General features: G+C 46.5%; 1 protein-coding gene across 1 annotated transcript in view; it reads right to left on the bottom strand.

Moving 5' to 3' along the window:
* Positions 1-20974, bottom strand: part of smpd3 (sphingomyelin phosphodiesterase 3) — a 91336-nt gene that overhangs the window by 8599 nt on the left and 61763 nt on the right. The window contains exons 4-5 of the mRNA XM_078544083.1: positions 16816-16905; positions 8256-8319 (exon numbers count right to left, since the gene is read on the bottom strand). Coding sequence (XP_078400209.1) covers positions 8256-8319; positions 16816-16905 — 154 coding nt within the window. The remainder of the gene's footprint in view (positions 1-8255; positions 8320-16815; positions 16906-20974) is intronic.

Below are 20974 nucleotides of genomic sequence, written 5' to 3'. Positions count from 1 at the left end.
ATTGCCCTGGGGAATGAGTCAACGAATGGCTGTAACTTATTTTGTTTAGCTGAAACAGGTGCACTGTATGTGCATGTTCTTTCCGTCTGCGAAGAACAGGGCCCTGTGTGTTAATATATATAGCTTCCAGTGCACACAAATGCGCCACATTGTGAGCCCGACTGACAATCTTAAATTAGTTGTCAGCATAATTTTAGCACATTGAGGATTATTTAGCAAATGTTGTCCAATCGTGGAATCACATCTAATTTTGGACATTGTTTTGAGCTTTACAAGCACGTTGGGTACAGTCTGTACCTTGCCCATTGCGAACAGCAGCTCAGACATGCTGTTTGATACAATCTGCCAGTCTTTGGGACGTACAGTCTACATACCTAGTATCACACTGGCACTGAAATTCACATACTACATTACTCATTTGTGTGATAGGCAGAACATCTTTTTGGCTTGATGGCAGCATCCTGTTAGTGGCAAATACCACTCATGTTGCTACTGCATAGTAACAGCGTGAAACAGCTAGCTTCACCTGGTGCTCAAATTTTTGAGATACCTAGATACCTTGCCCTTCCCAGGATAATCTGAGGTAGACTGGGCACTTTTCAAGGCTTACAGTGACAGCCTTAGGCCCATTCATGAGTTTGTGTGATATACAGTGTGAAATGATTTGACCAGTGTAGCCATTATCCTGCAGGATGCCTTTGATGTGCCTATTTCAGCATCAAGCCTGCATGGTGAGCAAATGGCTCCAGCTCTATTTACAAGATTGTCGATAAGACCAATCTTATAGCGTGTGGAACTTTAAGAATCTCAACCCATATATTGACCAGTGAAGGTAGGCTTCTGGTAGACCGTGGTAGAGAATCCCCTGGCAGATTTCTCAACTAGTATGTCAAGGAAGAGGAGTTCATTTGACTGCTCCATTTCATAGGTGAATTTGAGTGCAGGTTGGAGCCCATTAAGACATGTACGGAAATTATTACATGCAGCTGCGTATTTAAATGTAGCAAACGTGTCATCCACATATCGGAAATATGCGTGGGGTAGGAGATTAGGTGTCATTCCATTGAAGACAAGTTTCTCATAGGCCAGAATTTTAGGTTCTGTGGTCAGGCATGCGCCCGAGCTGTCCAGCTGCGAAATAGCACGAGCTGACATCGGGCGAGCGTCCTGACGTCATCGCGCTCTCATGCAATATCTCGCTCAGCAATTAAGCGGGCAATTAAGCCCATTAAGGAGGCACTTGAAAGTGATTTTTCACGGCCCATCCACTTTTACTGTTGGCGGACGGGCCAATTGGCTAGGCGGCCTTTACATTTTTGCTCAAACCTTGATTTAGGGTGAGATGAAATCTCCGTGGGGAAATAAAATAAAAAGACTTTTTTTTAATGAGGTTTGCTTTCAGGTGCTTGATTGTGCTGCATGGACATATTTTGCAGCATTTTTGTTGTTTAGTTTATTCTGTGGCGGTCTGCAGCTCCCTGGGGCAGCTGTCTGTCTTCAGAGAGCTCACTGGAAGCGCTCAGCAGCACCCTCTGTGACGTTGGCACCTGTCCCCACTAGCAGTGCTGAGTCTTTCACAGTGTGTATTAATTGGCTAGCCAGCGTGAAATCACGGTCGGCGGCCGATTGCGGTTGGGGGCCTGTTTCCCGTCTGCTCCCGGCCTGCCGATCGCGTGCGCGCGCCCGATAAGCGAAAAATTCAGGCCATGGAACTAAACAAAGTTGTTTGTGAGAGCTGGGCCTAGAGCTGATCCCATGGCAACACCATCTATTTGGGCGTACCTGGTGTAATTAAAACTGGACTCAACTGCACAAGTTGCAGAGTTCATAAGTTCAATGAATACTGATTCATGCAATGGTGCCATGATATAGTGCTGCAATGCAAATATCTATGGTTTCCTTAAGTGGAACATTGGTAAATAGACTAGCAATGTCAAATGAGCACATCGAAACAGCATTGCTATTGATATGCAAGTCCTGTATGGCCTTTGCAAATGTGAAGGAGTCCTTCACCATGTATGTGGAAAGCTTGGTCAAAACTGGTTGTAACAATTCACCCAACCATTTGGCCAATTCATGTTGTGCAGAACTGGTCATAGTTAAGATGGGGCGTAGAAGGACATCACTTTTGTGTGTTTTGGGAAGCCCATACATATGCAGAGGTGGCAAACCATGAGGACAAACACTGTCATATATATCATGCAGTAGCTCAATGCTCTTACACAAGTCCAGCAAGTGTTTTTGTTAAAGGCAAAATACTGCGGATGCTGGAAATCTGAAACAAAAACAAAAAATGCTGGAAAAACTCAGCAGGTCTGACAGCACCTGTGGAGAGAAAGACAGAGATAACGTTTCAAGTCCGTGGGACTCTTCTTCAGAGCTGTTGTTGAAGCATTTTTGTTAGCTTACTTTCGAGCAAGGCTGTCTGTTCGTGTTGAGCGGCAGGTCCAATGGTAGCGAATTTGGACCTGTCATTAAGAATGGCGTGCATTTTGTTGATAAAGTCACACTTGTTAAGGATGACTATCCTCATCCATTTGTTAGGCTTACTGATGTGTATGTCCGGGTTGATCTTTAGGGCTCACAAAGCTGTAAGACATTCATGTTGCATGGGAAAGTCCGACAGGTCATTTGGAATTCCGCAATATGCGTGCAGTAGATCAACTAGACGCGCTTTCAAGGATTCAGCAACTTCAGTGGACGCTGGTTTGTGGCGGGATAGAGGAGTTCAAACTCAGCAAATACCTCTTCCCTTTGATTTGGGATGAAGGCACCCAAAAATTGAAACCATGCACAAGAACAAACTCCTTGTTTTCTGGAGAGTACATAGTCAGAGAGAATTTTTACTTATTTAGTGGCATCATTAATTGGATGGGCGAATTGATACAACCAGTTTTGACCAAGTTTTCCACATACACAGTGAAAGACTCCTTCACGTTTGCGAAGGCCATATAGGAGTTGCATATTGATAGCAATGCTGTGTCCATGTGTTCATTTGACATTGCTAGTCTATTCATCAATGTTCCACTTAAGAAAGACGCAGATATTTGTGCTGCAGCACTACATCATGGCGATCTATACCCACCACAATTGTGTGAAGTAACATTCATTGAACCTATGAACTCGGCAAATCATGCAGTCGAGTTTTAACGACACCACGTATGCCCAAATAGATGGTGTTGCCTTGGGCTCCCCTCTAGGCCCTGCTCTCACAAACATCTTTGTTGGGTTCCATGAGAAACGTGTCTTCGATGGAATGACACCTAAACCTCCTACCCCTTGCATATTTCTGATATGTGGATGATACATTTGCTGTATTTAAATCCACAACTGCATGTAACAATTTCCTTACATGTCTTAATGGGCTCCGTCCTGCGCTCAAATTTACCTATGAAATGGAGCAGTCAAATAAACTCCCCTTCCTTGATGTACTAGCTGAGAAATCTGCCAGGGGATTCTCAACCATGGTCTACCGCATGCCTACCTTGACTGGTCAATATATGCTTTGGGATTCTTACAGCTCCGCATTTGATAGAGTGTGGCATCAAGGAGCCCTAGTGAAACTCGAGTCAATGAGAATTGGGGGGAAACTCTCCACTGGTTGGAGTCATACCTAGCACAAAGGAAGATGGTTGTGGGTGTTCGAAGTCAGTTAACTCGGCTCCAGGATATCACTGCAGGAGTTCCTCAGGGTAGTGCCCTCGGCCCAACCATCTTCATCTGCTTCATTAAGACCTTCCTTCCATCATAAGGTCAGAAGTGGGGATGTTCGCTGATGATTGCACAATGTTCAGCACCATTCACGACTCCTCAGATACTGAAGCAGTCCATGTCAAAATGCAGCAAGACCTGGACAATATCCAGGCTTGGGCTGACAAGTGGCAAGTAAGATTCGCGCCACACAAATGCCAGGCAATGACCTTTCCAACAAGAGAGAATCCAACCATCGCCCCTTGACTATCAATGGCATTACCATCACTGAATCCCCCATTATCAACATCCTTGGGGTTACCATTGACCAGAAACTGAACTGGACATTCCATATAAATACTGTGGCTACAAGGGCAGGTCAGAGGCTAGGAGTAGTGCGACAAGTAACTCACCTCCTGACTCCCCAAAGCCTGTCCACCATCTACAAGGCACAAGTCAGGAGTGTGATGGAATACTCCCCACTTGCCTGAATGAATGCAACTCCAACAACACTCAAGAAGTTTGACACCGTCCAGGACAAAGCAGTCAGCTTGATTGGCACCACATCTACAAACATTCACTCCCTCCACCACCGACACACAGTAGCAGCAGTGTGTACCATCTATAAGATGCACTGCAGGAATTCACCAAGGCTCCTTAGACAACACCTTCTAAAGCTACGACCACTGCCATTAGAAGGACAAGGGCAGTAGATAGAGGGGAACATCACCACCTGGAAGTTCCTCTCCAAGCCACTTACCATCCTGACTTGGAAATATATCGCCATTCCTTCACTGTCACTGGGTCAAAATCCTGGAACTCCCTTCCTAACAGCACTGTGGGCGCACCTACTCCACATGGATTGCAGTGGTTCAAGAAGGCAGCACACCACCACCTTCTCAAGGGCAACTAGGGATGGGCAATAAATGCTGGCCCAGCCAGTGAAGCCCACATCCCATGATTGAATAAAAAAAAGTTCCACACGCTATAAGAATTATCTGCAACCTTGTAAATAGGGCCTGAGCCATTTGCTCACCATGCAGGCTTAATGCTGAAATAGGCACATCAAAGGCATCCTGCAGGATAATGGCTACCCTGATCAGATCATTTGTGCTATATATCACGCCATCTCATGAATGGGCCTAAGGCCATAATTTTCGGCCCCGAAAAGTCCCCATTCTACCTCAGATTACCCTGGATGGGCAATGTATCTCAAAACTTTTAGCAACAGATGAAGCTAGCTGTTTCACACTGCTACTATTCAGCAGCAATATGAGTGATTTTTGCCACTAACAGGGTGCTACCGTCAAGCCAAAAAGACATTCTGCCTAATACACAAATGGGTGATGTGGTATATGAATTTCAGTGTCAGCGTGATGCTAGGTATGTAGGTTGTACGTCCCAAAGAATGGCAAATTGTATCAAACAGCATGTCTGAGCTGCTGTTTACAACAGGCAGGGTACAGACCATACCCAACCAGCCCGTGCTCGCAAAACTCAAAACAGTGTCCAATATTAGACGTGATTCCGAGATTGGACAACATTCGCTAAATAATCCTCAATGTACTAAGAATTACACTGACAATCAATTTAAGATTGTCAGTCGGGCTCGCAATGTGGCGTATTTGTGTGTAATGGAAGCTACATATATTAATACACAGGGCCCTGTTCTTTGCAGACAGAAAGAACATGTACATACACGGCACCTGTTTCAGCTAAACAAAATAAATGAAAGCTATTCGCTGACTCTTTCCTCAGGGCAATGCCTTGACCAATCAGGGTCAAGCTGCCTGGTTTAAATTTCAAACAATGCTTGGCAGTTAACTTTCAGTCACCATCAGCGGTGCATTCTCCATGGCAACGCCACTTACCAACCAATCAGTACTCTCTTCACATACAGTATAAATTGTTTTCCCCCATATATTGGTATTCTTACATGTGCCCTGATTGAGTGCAAGACAAAAAACTTAGGCATGTCTCTTTTTTCAGCAATACTCAAATTCTGTACGACCAAACGACTGTTTATACGATATCTACTGGTTCCCCTTTATTTACCCTACTAGTTACACCCTCAAACATTCAAAAACTACATTGTTAAGACTTCCTTAATAATTGATTCCAACATTTTCCTGACAACTGCTGTCAGGCTAACTGGCCTGTAGTTCCCTGTTTTCTCTCTCCCTCCTTTCTTGAATAGTGATGTTGCATTTTCTAACTTCAAATCTGCTGGCACCATTCTAGAATCTAGGGAATTTTGGAAAGTCATAACCTGCACATCCACTTTCTCTCTAGCTATGTCTGTGAGAACTCTAGAATTTGGCCATCAGGTCCTGGGATTTGCCAGCTTTATTCCCTTAAGTTTATCCAATACATTTTCTATACTGATATTAATTACCTTAAGTTCCTTATTCTTATTAGCCCTTTGGTTACCTTCTATTTCTGGAATGTAATTTGTGTCTTGTACTGTGAAGACAGACAAAATATTTGTTCAATGTCTCTGCTATTTCTTTATTCCCCATGATAATTTCTTCTGTGCCTGCCTCTAAGGGACCAATGTTTACTTTGGTTACTCATAGAATCACAGAATTGTTACAGCACAGAAGGAGGCTATTTATCCCGACAAGTCTGCACTGGCTCTCCGAATGAGCAATCCACATAGTGCCATTGTCCCATCTTCTCCCTGTAACCCTGCACATTCTTCCTTTTCAGATAACAGGCTAATTCCCTTTTGAATGCCTTGATTGAACCTGCCTCAACACACTCTCAGGCAGTACATTCTAGACCAAAACCACTCTCTGCATGAAAAAGCTTTTCCTCATGTTGCCTTTGCTTCTTTTGCCAATTACTTTAACTCTGTGCCTTCTCATTATCAATCCTTTCATGAGTTTCTCCCTATCTGCTCTGTCCAAATCCCTCATGATTTTCAAATCTATCAAATCTCTTCTCAGCCTTTTCTTCTCCAAGGAAAACAATCCCAACTTCAGCTGAAGTTCCTCATCCCTCACCTTTTAGATCCTTGCAAAAACTCTTACAATCTGTTTTTATATTCCTGGCTAGTTTACTATTATATATAATTTTTTTTCTCTTTTTTTATCAACTTTTTGGTTGCCCTTTCCTGCCATATCTTTTAGTTCTACAGGAAATGTATTTAGCCAATCAACCCTGACCATGTCACTGCATGGATGAATTTTACTGATGGCGGAACTGGTATTGAAAAGGCTGTTTGCTCCAAGGAGGTAGGAAGTTAATTTTCATAGATAAAAACTCAATTAGGCCATTTAACAAGAAAGTTGGCGGTTTGTGGATCGACCCCTTGCTGCATGAGGAAGTCGCAAACTAATTGAAGGTGGCTTCCCAGCAGCGCCTGGGGGAGATGGTTTTTTTACATCAAAGAAAGGACCACGAGCAGGGAAGGGAGCTCCCACGACCCCAATGATATCCCTGGAGTGGTTTCCCTCCGGCACTTGACCTCGGAATTTTTCTTTAAAATGTTTTTGCCTACCTTCTGTAGGCTGTAGAATCCCTGCCTGCCCCAGCAGTGACCATTGCTCCTGGTGGCATTGCTGAGGCTGTTGAGCTACCTGCCCTCTGATTGGGCTGGCAGCTCTTGGGGACTGGCTGCCATCCTTAATAGGGCCTGCAGCTGTAAAATTCAGAGGAATATCCCACCACCCGCCTGTGCATGCTGGCGACATGCATTTCCTGCCAATGTCAGGCCATCAGCCCAATTGGCAAAATTCAGGCCCATGTCTCTGTAATGGTGATTAGATATAAACCGTTTATCTCTATTTGTGCTGTTAGTTCACCTTTCTTATTATGAATGCTTTGTGCATTTGGATAATGAGCCTTTTTAATTTTTTTACGACTATTCTTTGCATGAACCTTATTCGCTGATGCACTATTATCATTAAACTCTCTGGCCGTGATTTTCTGGCCCTGTCGTGGTGGGACCTGCCCCAGGAGATTCAGCAGCTCAGCCAAAAGTCCATTGACTCTTGGTGGGACTGGATGATCCTGGCGGTGGGCGGGGCCAGACAATCTCGCCCTCTGTCCTTTCCTGTCCCACTCTGCTTGACTTGACGCAAATTGCTGCATCATTCTATTGCGTCGACATTTCTCTTTACTGTGGGCAGTACAGGAACTAATCGAGCGGTAAATGTCAGTGTGGCCAGCACTGGAACTCATACAGTGGTCCTTCACTGTGGGCAGTATAGGAACTGATACAGTGGCCACTGTCAGAGTGGTTCATACAGGAAATGATACAGTGGCCACTGTTAGTGTGGTTGATGTAGAAACTGATACAGTGGTCACTCTTAGTGTGGTCAGTATAGGGACTGATATAGTAATCACTCATTTTGGTCAGTTAAGGAACTGATACAATGGTGACTGTGTGGGCAGTACAGCAAATGATATAGTGTCATGATCAATGTGATCAGCAGTGTAAAACAGACATTGATGATATGAAGCTTGATTTCAAAGACTGCATTCAGCCCTCCCCTGTATTGAGAAAAGGTGATCTCCATAACAGAAAACCTTGTGAGACAGAAAGAAGGCACGATACTTACTTCTGCAGATTATCTGGTGTGATGGTGTCTTCATCATATAGTCCCTCTGGATCCATTAAAGTACCTGTCACACAGACACATTTTATGTATTAAAGGCTTCACAGCAAACACAAACCACTCAGAATAAACACAAGGCATCTCTCAGAGAGATCAGTGACAAGGGATTAAACATTCTGAAACATGATGGATTCTGACAGACTGAAAGAAACATAGTGTGCCTACAAGAGCAGGTTGGAGGCTAGGAATTTCTTGGTGAGTAATTCACTTCTTGACTCCCCAAAGCCTGTCCATCATCTACAAGGCACTGGTCAGGAGTGTGATGGAATACTCTCCACTTGCCTAGATGAGTCATTGTCATTGTCGGCTGCCCCTCAATTTGAGGGTGATGCCTACTCACGGATGCTAATTTCTGCCATGGGTCTTCATGGGCTAGATTTTACAGCCTCCCCCCGAGGGGTGTTTTCAGCAGGGTGGGGAGGAGGGCATGGAAAACATGTCGAGTGGCTAGCCGACTCCCAAGCTGATCATAAGTTAGGTAGGTGGGTGCCATATTTAAACAAATAATTAAAGGTTAGTTAGGCTTGTTAGCAAGCCCATGTGACTCAAAAGGTCGATTATCAACTCACAAATCTTTGATGGGGCATGACATCCCATAAAATAGTCACTGAATCTGCTTTGGATGGGGGAGGCCATTGTAATACAATGGGAAGTTTACAATGGTCATTGAATTTTGATCTTCCCTTTTGTCCAGTATGAAATGCCGAGAGGGGCAGTATGGAAACTCCACAGTCTTTAGGTGTTGGCCCATTAATGAGCTGTGTGAATTCCACAATGGGCAGGATTTTCCAGCTCTGCCTGTGGCTGGCACCATGGTGGGCGGGAGTGGAAAATATCGAGAGACCGGAAAAGTCAGTTTACCACCGTTGTAAAAGCAGTCTGGGATCGTCTGCTTCAGCCGTCAATGGCAGGCCGCGTTTCCCACTGCAGCAGGTCGGGAATGTCATTTTATCTCAAGTTACTGAGATCAACACACTCTGTGCCAACCATCCGTCTGTCCTCTGGGATTAGTAAACCACTCTCAACTGTCACAGGTCATATGCTTTTTCTGTCTAATTAGTTAATGCATCATATCCAAACTGTCGCTTCTTAATAAACTATCTTAAAAAAGTCAACTGCCTGTCTTAGGTATCTGTGGGCCCGAATCCCAGAATCTTACACCAGGATGGTTACAGAATGACATAAGTGACTTTGGGCCACAATGGGAGGATCGCTGAGTAAAGAAGCACTTCAATGTTGAGCTTGCAAAGACTCTCCTTGTCCGAGTCCAGATAGAGGGAGGGCATGTCAGTGCAGTCTCCGTCGTGCCCAGGATGTTGTGCACATGGTGTTGTCGTAACATCACGTGCGTTGGTCCGGGGGGTTTCTGGCATCATACTGGGCCGCAGATGGCACACTCAGCCAGGGGAGGCATCTGCAGCCTTTAAATGGGGAAAAGGTATTGTGGGGGCATTCGAGGGTGTCAGAAGGGTGCAAGGTGGGGGGATATGTCAGACTGTGCAACTGTCCTCAAGATGGGGAGGGGTGAGGTCCACATGGGGCATTGGCACATCTACCTCTCCATGTTCTGGGGGTAACAAAGGGACATCCACCACAATCACGATGAGATCAAGGAATACAGGGAGAGGATTGAGAGGTTCTTGGAGGGAGGGAAACCTGAACATTAAGCTCCTGCAGGATGATGGGTGGGATTTCCACACTCACCTAGGGAGGGTTCAAGCTAGTCTAGTAGTGAGACCTCAGCACCACCATCTTCTAACTTGCTGCAATGGCGCAGTACAAAATTAAAATGAGGAGAAATTCAGTGAGGACTCTGAGGGCAGATTGGATGGCAGGTGCATGCACTGGTGGTCGGAGGTGGGGGGGTTTCGATTAAAGGGGCACCCAAATGAACTGTGCATTCCCAAATGAGGAGAGATGCACAACTGAGACAGGAGCCTTTCAATGACAGTGCAGCGTATCAGCAAAGTGAAGCTTTGTGCTTTCATGCTAGACTAATCCTGCAAAGTGGCATTAATCGATCTCCTTGTATTAACCTCTTGTTCACAGTGTGGAGATTCCCCAGAGTGGTAATGCACTCCAGAGCAATTGAACGACTGGACAAGAGTTAGATGCATGTTACAATTGTGGCGCTAGCAGCTTCACAGAAGAGAAGCCTCAGGCCCCCCTCAAATAATCTCAGTTCCTGACTAAACATTTTCCCTTGTGTATTCCAAAGAGCGTGTTATTAGAGTGTAGTGAGTGAAGATCCAAGAGCCTGGGCTAAAAGCAGTACATCCAAGCATCTGGCCAAAGCAATCTCATAGCAGTCGGTCATGTAAAGGTGGGGGGGTTAGGGACACCAATCCTACACTGGCCTGGATTTTTGGGGTGATTAATTTCCGACACTGGAATAAAGCCCTTGAACCCACATTCACTGATGAATCATTGACGGAAATAGGACTTTGCAGGCTGACTCATTTCTGTTTCTCATTGATGTTGTGGAGAGGAAACCATCAGGAAGACAGAGCCTGGATTTATTGCTGCCTGCATAATCGCATACAGACAAGAGAGAAGGAGAAAATTACAACAGAGGTGCCACGCTCACCAAAGCGGGGAGCTAAACCCTCAAGACCAAAGGGGAGCAGGGCAGCCTCTGGATGCAGAGGATGAGGCTCATAGAGATGTTGTGCTTGGCATCTCACAAGACCAAGAGTGTACTGAACTCACATGTCTTATATGCAGATGAGCGAGAGAAAATGTCGCCAATGCCTCTGCATGCCCAGGGATCTGGTGACTCAAATTTTTCACATTCTCCAAGAATTGGCACCACGGGGACTGGGAGGACATCCATTGCTACTGGCTGTGAAAGTAACTGCTGCACTGAACTTCTATGCAAGTGGCTCCTTCCAGGCCTCTACTGGGGCCCTCTGTGCGATCCCTCAAGCGTTCACTCACAAATGCATACATGAGGTGAAAGACGCCCTTTTTGCCAATTACGTCAATTTTGACAGAGATCAAGCAAGCCAGGACGCCAGAGCAGTGAACTTTGCAGCAATTTCTGGATTCCCACAGGTGCAGGGTGCCATCGACTGCAATCATGTGTCCATAAAAGCTCCTTGACAACAGGCACTCCAACACATAAACAGGAAAGGCTTCTACTCACTCAATGTAAAGCTGGTCTGCGACCATAAGAAACTTATGCAGGTTTGCGTCAGATACCCAGGAAGCGTCCACAACTTCTACATCTTGAGTAGATGACAGAACCCCCTGCAAAGGACGTGGCTGATGATGCCTGTGTGGCGGCCACGGAATTGTGCAGAGAGCAGGTACAACAATGCTCATGCTGCTTTCTGAGCATTAATGGAGCAGAACACAGACATCTTAAAGATGCAATTCCGATGCCTGGACAGATCTGGCAGAGTGTTCCAGCACCCCAGAAGGTCTCAGAGATCATCGTGGCTTTTCGCGGGCTGCACAACCCGGTGCTGCAAAGTGGGGAGGACTTGCCAGATGCTGACATGGAGAAGCTGTACATCTCCTCCGATGAGAAGGACGTCAAAGGGGATGAGGGCATTGAGTTTGAGGAAGCTGAGGCTGCAGGGGAAGAGCCCATAGTACTGGCCAGATGAGGCAGACGTGCGCGTGAGGCCCTCCTAGTCTCCGGATTCCATGAGGAGGATGACAAGCTGTGGTGAGTATCCTCTTGAACAAGTACCCTCCATCATGGGCCAACATTAACACCAGCGTTGCTATTCCTCTCATTTCAACCATGCACTTCAATATGAGAGTGAATAGTTACACATCAGGCTTACATTGTCCTGATCCTTTGAAGGATGAAACCTCAGGAGCATGTATCTTTGTTGAGATGAGGTACTAACTGGAGAATGGAGTCCCTGCATCAGACATCAGAAGGTGCTACCTCTTCAAGCGTCTGTCCAGTATCCCAGTCGTAATGGCAGTCTACAAGAGCCAGGAGCTGTTCCACTATCCTCAGTGGGTTTGAGGTTCTATGTCTTCAGTCTGACAAAGATCCAGAAGGAGATCCATCTCTAACAATGGGACAATGCATTCTGTGTAACCTTGAAGGTGAAATTGATAGGTGACACATGAGCCAAGGCAGCCGAAGACATTCCGCTGGTGTGCATCTAATCAAAGACAACTCAATTCTCTGTGTCACCTTCTTCTCTGTCACATTCACATCCGGGACTTTCAGTTAGGAATGCTGGCCTGCTTTTATCCTCACCTTACTATGCATGAGGACCACCTGAAGATGATAACATTTAACCACTTGCATGCCGGACATTTAAAATGCCTCCTCTTTAAGATACACATTGTGTCCTTATGGCAAGCCCTGGCCCTTCCGAACTCCAAAATACTCAGAAACCATGAGGCCCTCCAGGTGACGAGCCATTGCTAATAAACAGCAGACTCCAGCTTTGGTACATCCTCGCTCCTGTACCCTTGTGCCCCTCAACATTGTATAAAGCTACGATGTGCACTTCCAGAGCATGTTCAAAGGCTTTGATGACCGCCAAAAATCACCATTTGAAATCAGCTTCACAAGTCTCGGTGAGTGCTTAGGTGATGGGGTGCACAGCGCTGCATCCCAACGTTTTGACGAGAGCCTTGTGGCTGCAATCCAGACAATTACAGGGTGAGAAACACTCAAGGTTATAAGTTCAAGCGCTAGGGCAATACTGTGGCAGAGCTTCAGAACCTTGAGGTGGCATGGTGCTCTCACTTATTGGTCAGCGTAGCAGATGTACACTCAGAAGCACAGTTGGCTGACAGGAGTGCACACGAGCTCTGAGTATGGGCTCATAGCATGAAAACCCTGACAGAGAGCACAAAGAGTTGCACGATATATAACCCTTCTCCATGCGTAAACACATCTCTTCTGTTACACAACACCTTCACCTTTCAGGACGAGATAGCAGAACACCTCTGCCTCAATCTTACACAGCCAAGAATAAATATGACATGACCCTGCAAAGCATGTGAATGAGGTTCCTTGCACAAGCACACTTAACATTAAGTTCGAGGCATCACTGATGTCGAGAATGATCTGAGAAAGGGACACACTCTGGTGATATGGAAGCACACTACATTGACAAGAGGCTCATGATAGCGACATCTGCAATAAGTTGGGGGAGGCACTATGGTTTCACACCTGATTGACAGCAACACAGCTCATCATAAAAAGGAGGCATACACAAGAGGAGATGTGAAATAGGCACAATTCTATTTACATATGTGAACATTATATACATGTTGTGAACACCGGTGTCACCATTATGCTCTTAAACTTTTCTAACTTTCCTAATTCCTACCGCTACATCTGGGTGCATCCTTGACATCCACAGCGGAGGGTGGAGGCAGCCTGCTAACTGCTACGCCCTGTTGTCTGTGATGACTTTGGCGGGTGTCCTCTGGAGGGCCAATACCTGGAGGCCCCGGCATGCTTTGGGTGTCCTGCTGTGGGGCAGGTGGACCCTCCACGACCTGTGGGCTAAAGATGATGGGGTCACAGGAAGAGGGATTGGGATTGGCTGGACACTCGTGGAGTCACCTGGCTGGATGGCCCTGGGATGTCCATCTGCTGGTCCTCCACCCTATGGGTACCTGAGGGCCCCTAGCTGACTCCTTGAGGATAAAGGGGCAGCTGGAGTGAGGTGCCCTGTCCCCCTTTTGCAATGCCACTGATGGATGCCACCGATAGCTACAGCGATCGAGTGCAGCTCCTGCACCAGTGCAGGAACAATGTCCTGTCCTAAGGTTTCCGTGACGGCCGCCATCCTTCCTGTGTTGACCTTGGTACGTTGGCATGCCGGCACTATCACCTCAGACTGAATGCGGACGGACTCCTCCATTGTCTGTTGCAATCTGAGGAATGCAGCTGACACGCCTTCCTGACATTCCTGTGATTGTTGCAGACGCTCCACCAACTGATTTAGGACTGAGACCAGAGGCTCACCATCTGACTCAGACTCAGCAGAATCCTGGCCTTCAGCAGTCCTCTGAGTGCCGGCAACCTCGGATGTCCCTGTCTCTGCCTGCTGTGGACCAGATTGTGTGCTGTGCTCACCAAAGCCTGCTTTAGAACTAGGTCCCACCAAGGTGTGTGTCCCTACCCTGGTCGAGGGTGAGGATGAGCATTGTGACAGGTCTTTTGCTGAGGTGTCCTCAGGTTCCTCATCCAAGGTGTCGTTGGGGCTCAAGCTAAGGACCTGGCTGGTAGATGCTGCTGGGCGCTTGGCTGAGGTTCCAATGAAAGAAAGTAGAGATAATTAGTGCATGGCAGGCGATTCTAAAACAGGGCAATGCACTCACAGTATGGTTGTCTGAGGGTTGAGCTGGTGCAGGATCCTCATGTGGGTGTTTGCCACCGACCTCACTGTTGTCACAGGAATGGTTCCTGGCCCTTCTGGTCAGCTCAGTGGCTCTGTGTTCAAAATGGGAGAGGACATTGAGTTCCAGCACTCCATCTCCGATCTGGGACTTCTCCCTGCAATTGTGTGCAATCTTGTCCTGCATAAAGACAGATGGAGAGAGTGTGAGCAAGATGCATGCCAGGACAGATGGGTGGGTGGTGAGGGGAGCTATGGACGGGGTGAGGATGCGATCTCCAGAGCAGATAAGCCCAGATGGAGATGTGAGTGTGTAAGAGAGAGAGCGGTGATGTCCCTTGAGCTGGCAGTGAGTGAGATGTCAGTGAATGTGTGATGGGCTTGTGAGTGTGTGAGTTGAGAGTGATGAGATGGTTGACTTACTCTGGTGGCACAGATGAGATCATTCATCCTCTTTCTGCACTGGGTGCCTGACCTCTTCTGCGCAGCATTGGCACTGACCACCGCTGCCACCACCTCCCAAGCCAGATGGTGAGTTTGTTGGACCTCCTGCAGCCAGAGAGGGGGTAGAAGTCATTGTGGTGGGCCTTGGTTGCATCCAAACGGTGTTCCAGTGAGGTGTCACTGAATTTGTGGGCTGCCATCTTCTTGGCTTTCAGGGCCATGTCTTCAGTGGAGCAGTCCTGGGCTGCAGACATTGAGAATGCTGTGTACGGCTGCACTTTAAATATGGCGCCCGGAGTGAGGAAGTGGTGAGCTCAAGGCAGGGCAGACAAATCAGAGGCTGCCCGCCAGTGATCCAACGTTTTTCCTGTGCGTGCATATTTAATGATGCAGGAAGGGAACGATACGGTAAGAAAACTCACCATTGCAACTGGCAGGTAAAACGCCGATTCTCACACCTGCCACTGCACTTGGTGCACTGAGGGGAAAATCCTGCCCAATGGCTATGAGGTACCTTCACTTATGTCCATATTTAATTAGGTATTCATGGTGACTTGATACTGTCTGTAGTCCAAATGCTAAAAGTTACATGATTTGCAGTAGCAACCTTAACAGTTTGTTTGCGTCCATTTTTAAATAAGTATTGACAGAAAGTTCATAATGTGACTTTGCCTGCACTGGGCATGACACTTCCCTCAGTCAGGAAGAGAGCAAGCTGCCTTTCGATTGGAATGGCTTTGAGCAGTTGTCCCTTATGCACAGATTAAAATAGCCCACAACTTCTGTGCACACCCTATAGGGTCAGATTTGTGAGCACCAGACACAAATTAAAGGTGTGTCTATTCATGACTTTCCACAGTGCAACAGGCACATTTACCCTTCATTCTGATGCAGGTGTCCCCACCCCACCACTCCACTGTTCCCACCACCCTGAACCTACCATAATCCTATGACCCTTACCACCATCCCCACCCTCGGTGCAGGACTGGAACTCCTCACGATCGCCATTACTGTGAGCCCAATATCTCTGAGACATGGACCACTGAGCTTGCCCAGAGTCTCATCTTGTGCTCAACACCCATAATCCCTCACCATCCACCCCATATCCCTAACCCTCACTAAACCTCGTGTCCCTCACCCTCACTTAGCAATGTGTCCCTCACCCTCACTGACCCCCATGTCCCTCACCCTCACTGAACTCCATGTCCCTTACCCTCACTGAGCCCTATGTCCCTCACCCTCACTGAGCTGTGTCCCTCATCCTCACTGAGCTGTGTCCCTCATCCTCACTGAGCTGTGTCCCTCACCCTCACTGAATCCCATGTAACTCACCCTCACTGAACCCCATGTCCCTCACCCTCACTGAGCCCCATGTCCCCCACCCAACTGCACCCCATGTCCTCACCCTCACTGAGCCCTGTATCCCTCACCCTCACTGAGCCCCATGTCCCCCACCCAACTGTACCCCATGTCCTCACCCTCACTGAGCCCTGTATCCCTCACCCTCACTGAACCCCATGTCGCTCACCCTCACCGAGCCCCATGTCCCTCACCCTCACTGAGCCCCATGTCCCCCACCCTCACTGAACCCCATGTCCCTCACCCTCACTGAGCCCCATGTCTCTCCCCCTCACAGAGCCCCGTGTCCCTCACCCTCACTGAGTCTCATGTCCCTCACCTTCACTGTAGGGATAGGACGCACTATACGTTGCTGTGGGAGATTCACTCACCAATGACCCAAGGCTGTTCCTCTCCAGGGCCCAGGCGGCAGGGATCCTTGTAATGGGTGAACAATGAATGTTGCTGTTCCAGCTTGTCTTCTGAAAAATAAAACAGTTGAGGGGTCAAGGTCACAACCAGTTTATATTAGAATAATGCCTAAAGGGGATCCATCTTCCAGAAGGAGTGTTCATTGACTTGCTTTATTGTGCCATTACAAACCTGTGACATGGGACCAGATTTTTGTCAAGGAGACAGTAAATGGGAATTGGGAACTTTCCTGACCCCGTGAACCTATCTCGACCTGGAGGAGCCCACCCACCCGATTTTCACATCTGGGAGGACAGCATGGGGTAGAGACAGGTTCACCGCAGGCCTGAGGCATCAATGGCAGCAGGTTGGCAAGATTGGCAGGTTAGAAAATTGACCTCTGTTTACTAGGACATTGGCCCAATTGTATTCATGGTTGTTAGACCCTCCAATCCTCACCCCCACACATCCCATGCCCCCTTAATGCTACCCATGTGCCCCCATATCTCCCATGACATGTCCATGCTCAGCATGCATCCTCCATTCCCACACACCCAGTATCCCTTATAGTGCTCCTGAGCCATATAACACTGGCAAGTCTTTGAAATGAACAGGAAATTTAAAAAAAAATCAGCCATACAATATTCTGCGAAGAAAAAAATTCCCTTCTTACCTTCTCAAAATAGCAGCCCCGAGGCACCCCCCCAAACCATGGCAGGTCTCAATGTGTTAGTTGCTCAGCGAAGCATCCATAATGAGGTCATCTGGCAAAACAATATCTGGCCATCTGTTCAGCATGTTTCTGTTGATACAGTTGCCAGGTGGCCTCATTTTGAATGCTTGGCTGAGCTCCAAGAATGCTTAATGGACTGAGCCCTGAAAGGCAATGGGGACTGCTATCTTTGTTTGATTGACAGTTTTATTACCTTGTAATAGCTTGATCTTTCTCTGAAGTGGTTTTTCATTCCCTGTGTATCTATTTGTATGGGATTAAAGGTTTCTTCAATCGGATTTTTGCTGGCTGTGTCTGATTGACAATTTTATGATAAGGTAAGAGGGGGAATTGTTTTACAATGGAGCTGGCAAGGTCAGGAGTGCTGTGTGAAGCCTCGCTACCCACACCCTTATCCATCGCTTGCAAAAATTGCCAGGAACAGAAATAGGGGTGGGAATTCCGGAAATGGGTCCAGCCCGCCTTTTTAAAACCCTTCCGCTTCTGTTCCGATATGGACAGAGACATCTGATAAACCACACCAAGGAGCAGCATTGGGACATCATTTGGTGATCATTTTAATTGGCAGCTTTATTGGCCAAGAGGTTGTTAATTGAACTTTTGTGTCAACTGGAGAACAGGTAACAAGCAACAAGACCAATGCTGGCCATTAACTGGGAAGAACTCCTGTGAGCAATAGGTGAGGCCTCTGGGTTGGAAATTAGGAGTAGAAAAGTCAGATTTCAGCTTAGGGGCTGGCCAGAAAGAAAAGTAGAAGTGTTACTAAGGCCGTTAATCAGGAAACTGGAGCAATTCATTAGCTTATTGAAATCAGAGAGGAGCTGAAGTAGAAGTTAAAATCAAAATCTGTTATAACTGTTACTCTGTATGTTCCCTCACTGATGGTAAAATTCACACCATGACCTCGTTAATCATTCCTTTTTCAGAAAATTGTAGAAGTGCCTTTGAGGTTACGTGCCATGATTACAATATTCAATTCTTTTTAATAAAGAAGTCTCATTATTACCCTCCCTAGGACATACTACCATATGGCTCAATATTGGTAACTAAAGTCACCTCCTAATCCTGAGGGATGCTTGGGGAGAGACAGATGACACTGACACAGAGAATATTCAAGGTAAACCCAATCTTAGTAATATTGCTAATGCTAATAATGTCCCTAATATTAGTAATCCGCTTTATGTTAATGCCCAATGAATTTTTGTAAACTGCTAAGCAAATTTCAGCCCTTATTTGATCTCTGCCATATCCCTATCATAATCCTAAAGCTGTCCTTTCCCAATCCTGAATCCACCCATAGCCTCTCACAATCCTGATTCCATTCCAACACTATCCCTATCCAGTTCCCATCCCTAACCTCTCCCAATCCTAATCTGTTTCCTACTCTTTCCTCATCCTGATTCCATCACTACCCTCACCCTATCCTGATCCCATCATTACCATCTCCCTCTCCTTAGCCCTACTGCAAAATGGCCATTGTCTTTGAATTGGATCAGGCTGGGCTCTGGTCCTGTCAACTACGCGCAGTGCAAGTTGGACATAAAGAACATCTACTTGGTGAGACATCAGAATGTGCCCCACCAAGTGAAGACCGTGTCCCCACCGAGTGCCTTAGGTGCAGCAGGGGCAGGGTGGGGTGGGGATGTCAGAGCTGGTGCATAGGTGAGGAGGCTGCAGTTGGGGAAATTATTCTAACCAAATATGTTCAGAAACTCTCCTCTAGATGGCAGCAAAGAACAGTTAAACTACTTCAAGCTGCTTGGAACCAAATGGCTGGGAATCTGGTGATGATCTGATGCCAGGGTGCTGACAGCACTGGGCATCAAGTGGCATCAAGAAGCCCAAGCAAAATTGAAGTCAATGGAAATTAGAGGGGAAATTCCCCACTGGTTGGAGTCATAAAAGGCACAAAGGAAGATGGTTGTGGTTGTTGGAGGCCAATCATTCAGCCACAGGACATCACTGCAGGGGTTCCTCAATGCCTTACGTCTAACCACCTTTACCATCTTCATCAATGACCTTCCCTCTGTTATAAGGTCAGAAGTGCGGAGGTTCACTGATGATTGCACAGTGTTCAGTTCCATTTGTAACTCCTCAGATATTGAAGCAGCCTGTGCCTGCGTGCAGTAAGGCCTGGACAACATTCATGCTTAGGTTGATAAATGGCAAGCAACATTTGCGCTACACAAGTGCCAGGCAATGACAATTTCCAATAGGAGAGAATCCTATCATCTCTCTTTGACATTCATTGAGATTTGCATTGTTGTTTCCCCCACCATTAGCATCCTCCAATGGATGAATACTATGCTAACACAGTTCAAAGCTAATTTATACATTTAACTGTGATGCTCTCTTAGTGTTACAGCAGATTGTTGTGACTCCTGGACCTTTCCCTGCTCAGTCTGCAGGCTGCAGTGGTTGTCTTCTAGTGGATTGCTAGTATCCTCTCCTCCCCATTCCCAAACAGCCCTATCTCATTGTAGATTCTAATTAATCCCCTTCTTCGAGACTGTCCCAGCCACAGGTGGCATGGGTCAAGCAGAGCAAGGAATCTGGCAGTCGCTGTGGAGTCACCATGAATAGTCTTGCCAGGAGAGGGAGCACAAGTAACATGACACGGCCCCTACACTGGGAGTAGGGTTGTCAACCCTCTTGGAATGGCTGGAAGTCTACCAGAATCAGTATCAATCTCCTGGTGGCCATTGAAAGCAATCGGAAGATTTTAAAATATAATTTAAGCAAATAAATTAATATGCACAATAATTTGTACACAGAAGCTCATTCATTTTAAAGCAGTGATCTCATTGTGTACTTGGCAGCATGATGACATAAAACGTAAACTGGTACTGATGTGGGTCAGGCACGGGTACTGTGCTCATGAACATCATGACTCGAGGTAAAAGGAGCACTGCTCTTAGTCCTAGCTGATGTTTTAAAAAATTGAACTATTGTGTGTTTTGGTGAGAATTTATACAGGAAATTTTAGCTGGTATGAAATGGGCTTTTGCAGTGGGTTTGGTAAAGCCTCAATGTGTTTTTCTCGCTTGCATCCCCTTAGAACCCGCTCATGCCAGGCTGCTGGCTTTCTGTGATGTCAATTCCGCCAACATCTCCTGGAATATATCCTGCCAGAGTTGACAACCCTAACTGGAAGCAAGACATTCATTTATGGCTCACATTTCTCAAAAACATTCCAAAGCATTTTGTTTCAATTAATTTCTTTCTATTAAGATCTGTGACTGTTGTTACATAGACAAATGGAACAATCATTTTACACACAGCAAGATCCCACAAACAGAAACATAAATGACCAGTAAACTGTCATAGCGTTATTACTTGAGCAAAGAATGTGGATGAAGACATCAATGTGAACAGCATAGTGAGACCTTCAATGCATAACCCAACAG

Source organism: Cetorhinus maximus, chromosome 6 (genome assembly GCF_964194155.1).
Source record: "Cetorhinus maximus chromosome 6, sCetMax3.hap1.1, whole genome shotgun sequence".
NCBI lineage: Eukaryota > Metazoa > Chordata > Chondrichthyes > Lamniformes > Cetorhinidae > Cetorhinus > Cetorhinus maximus.
Note: the sequence above shows the minus strand (reverse complement) of the source record. Positions and strands in the feature narration are given on the sequence as shown.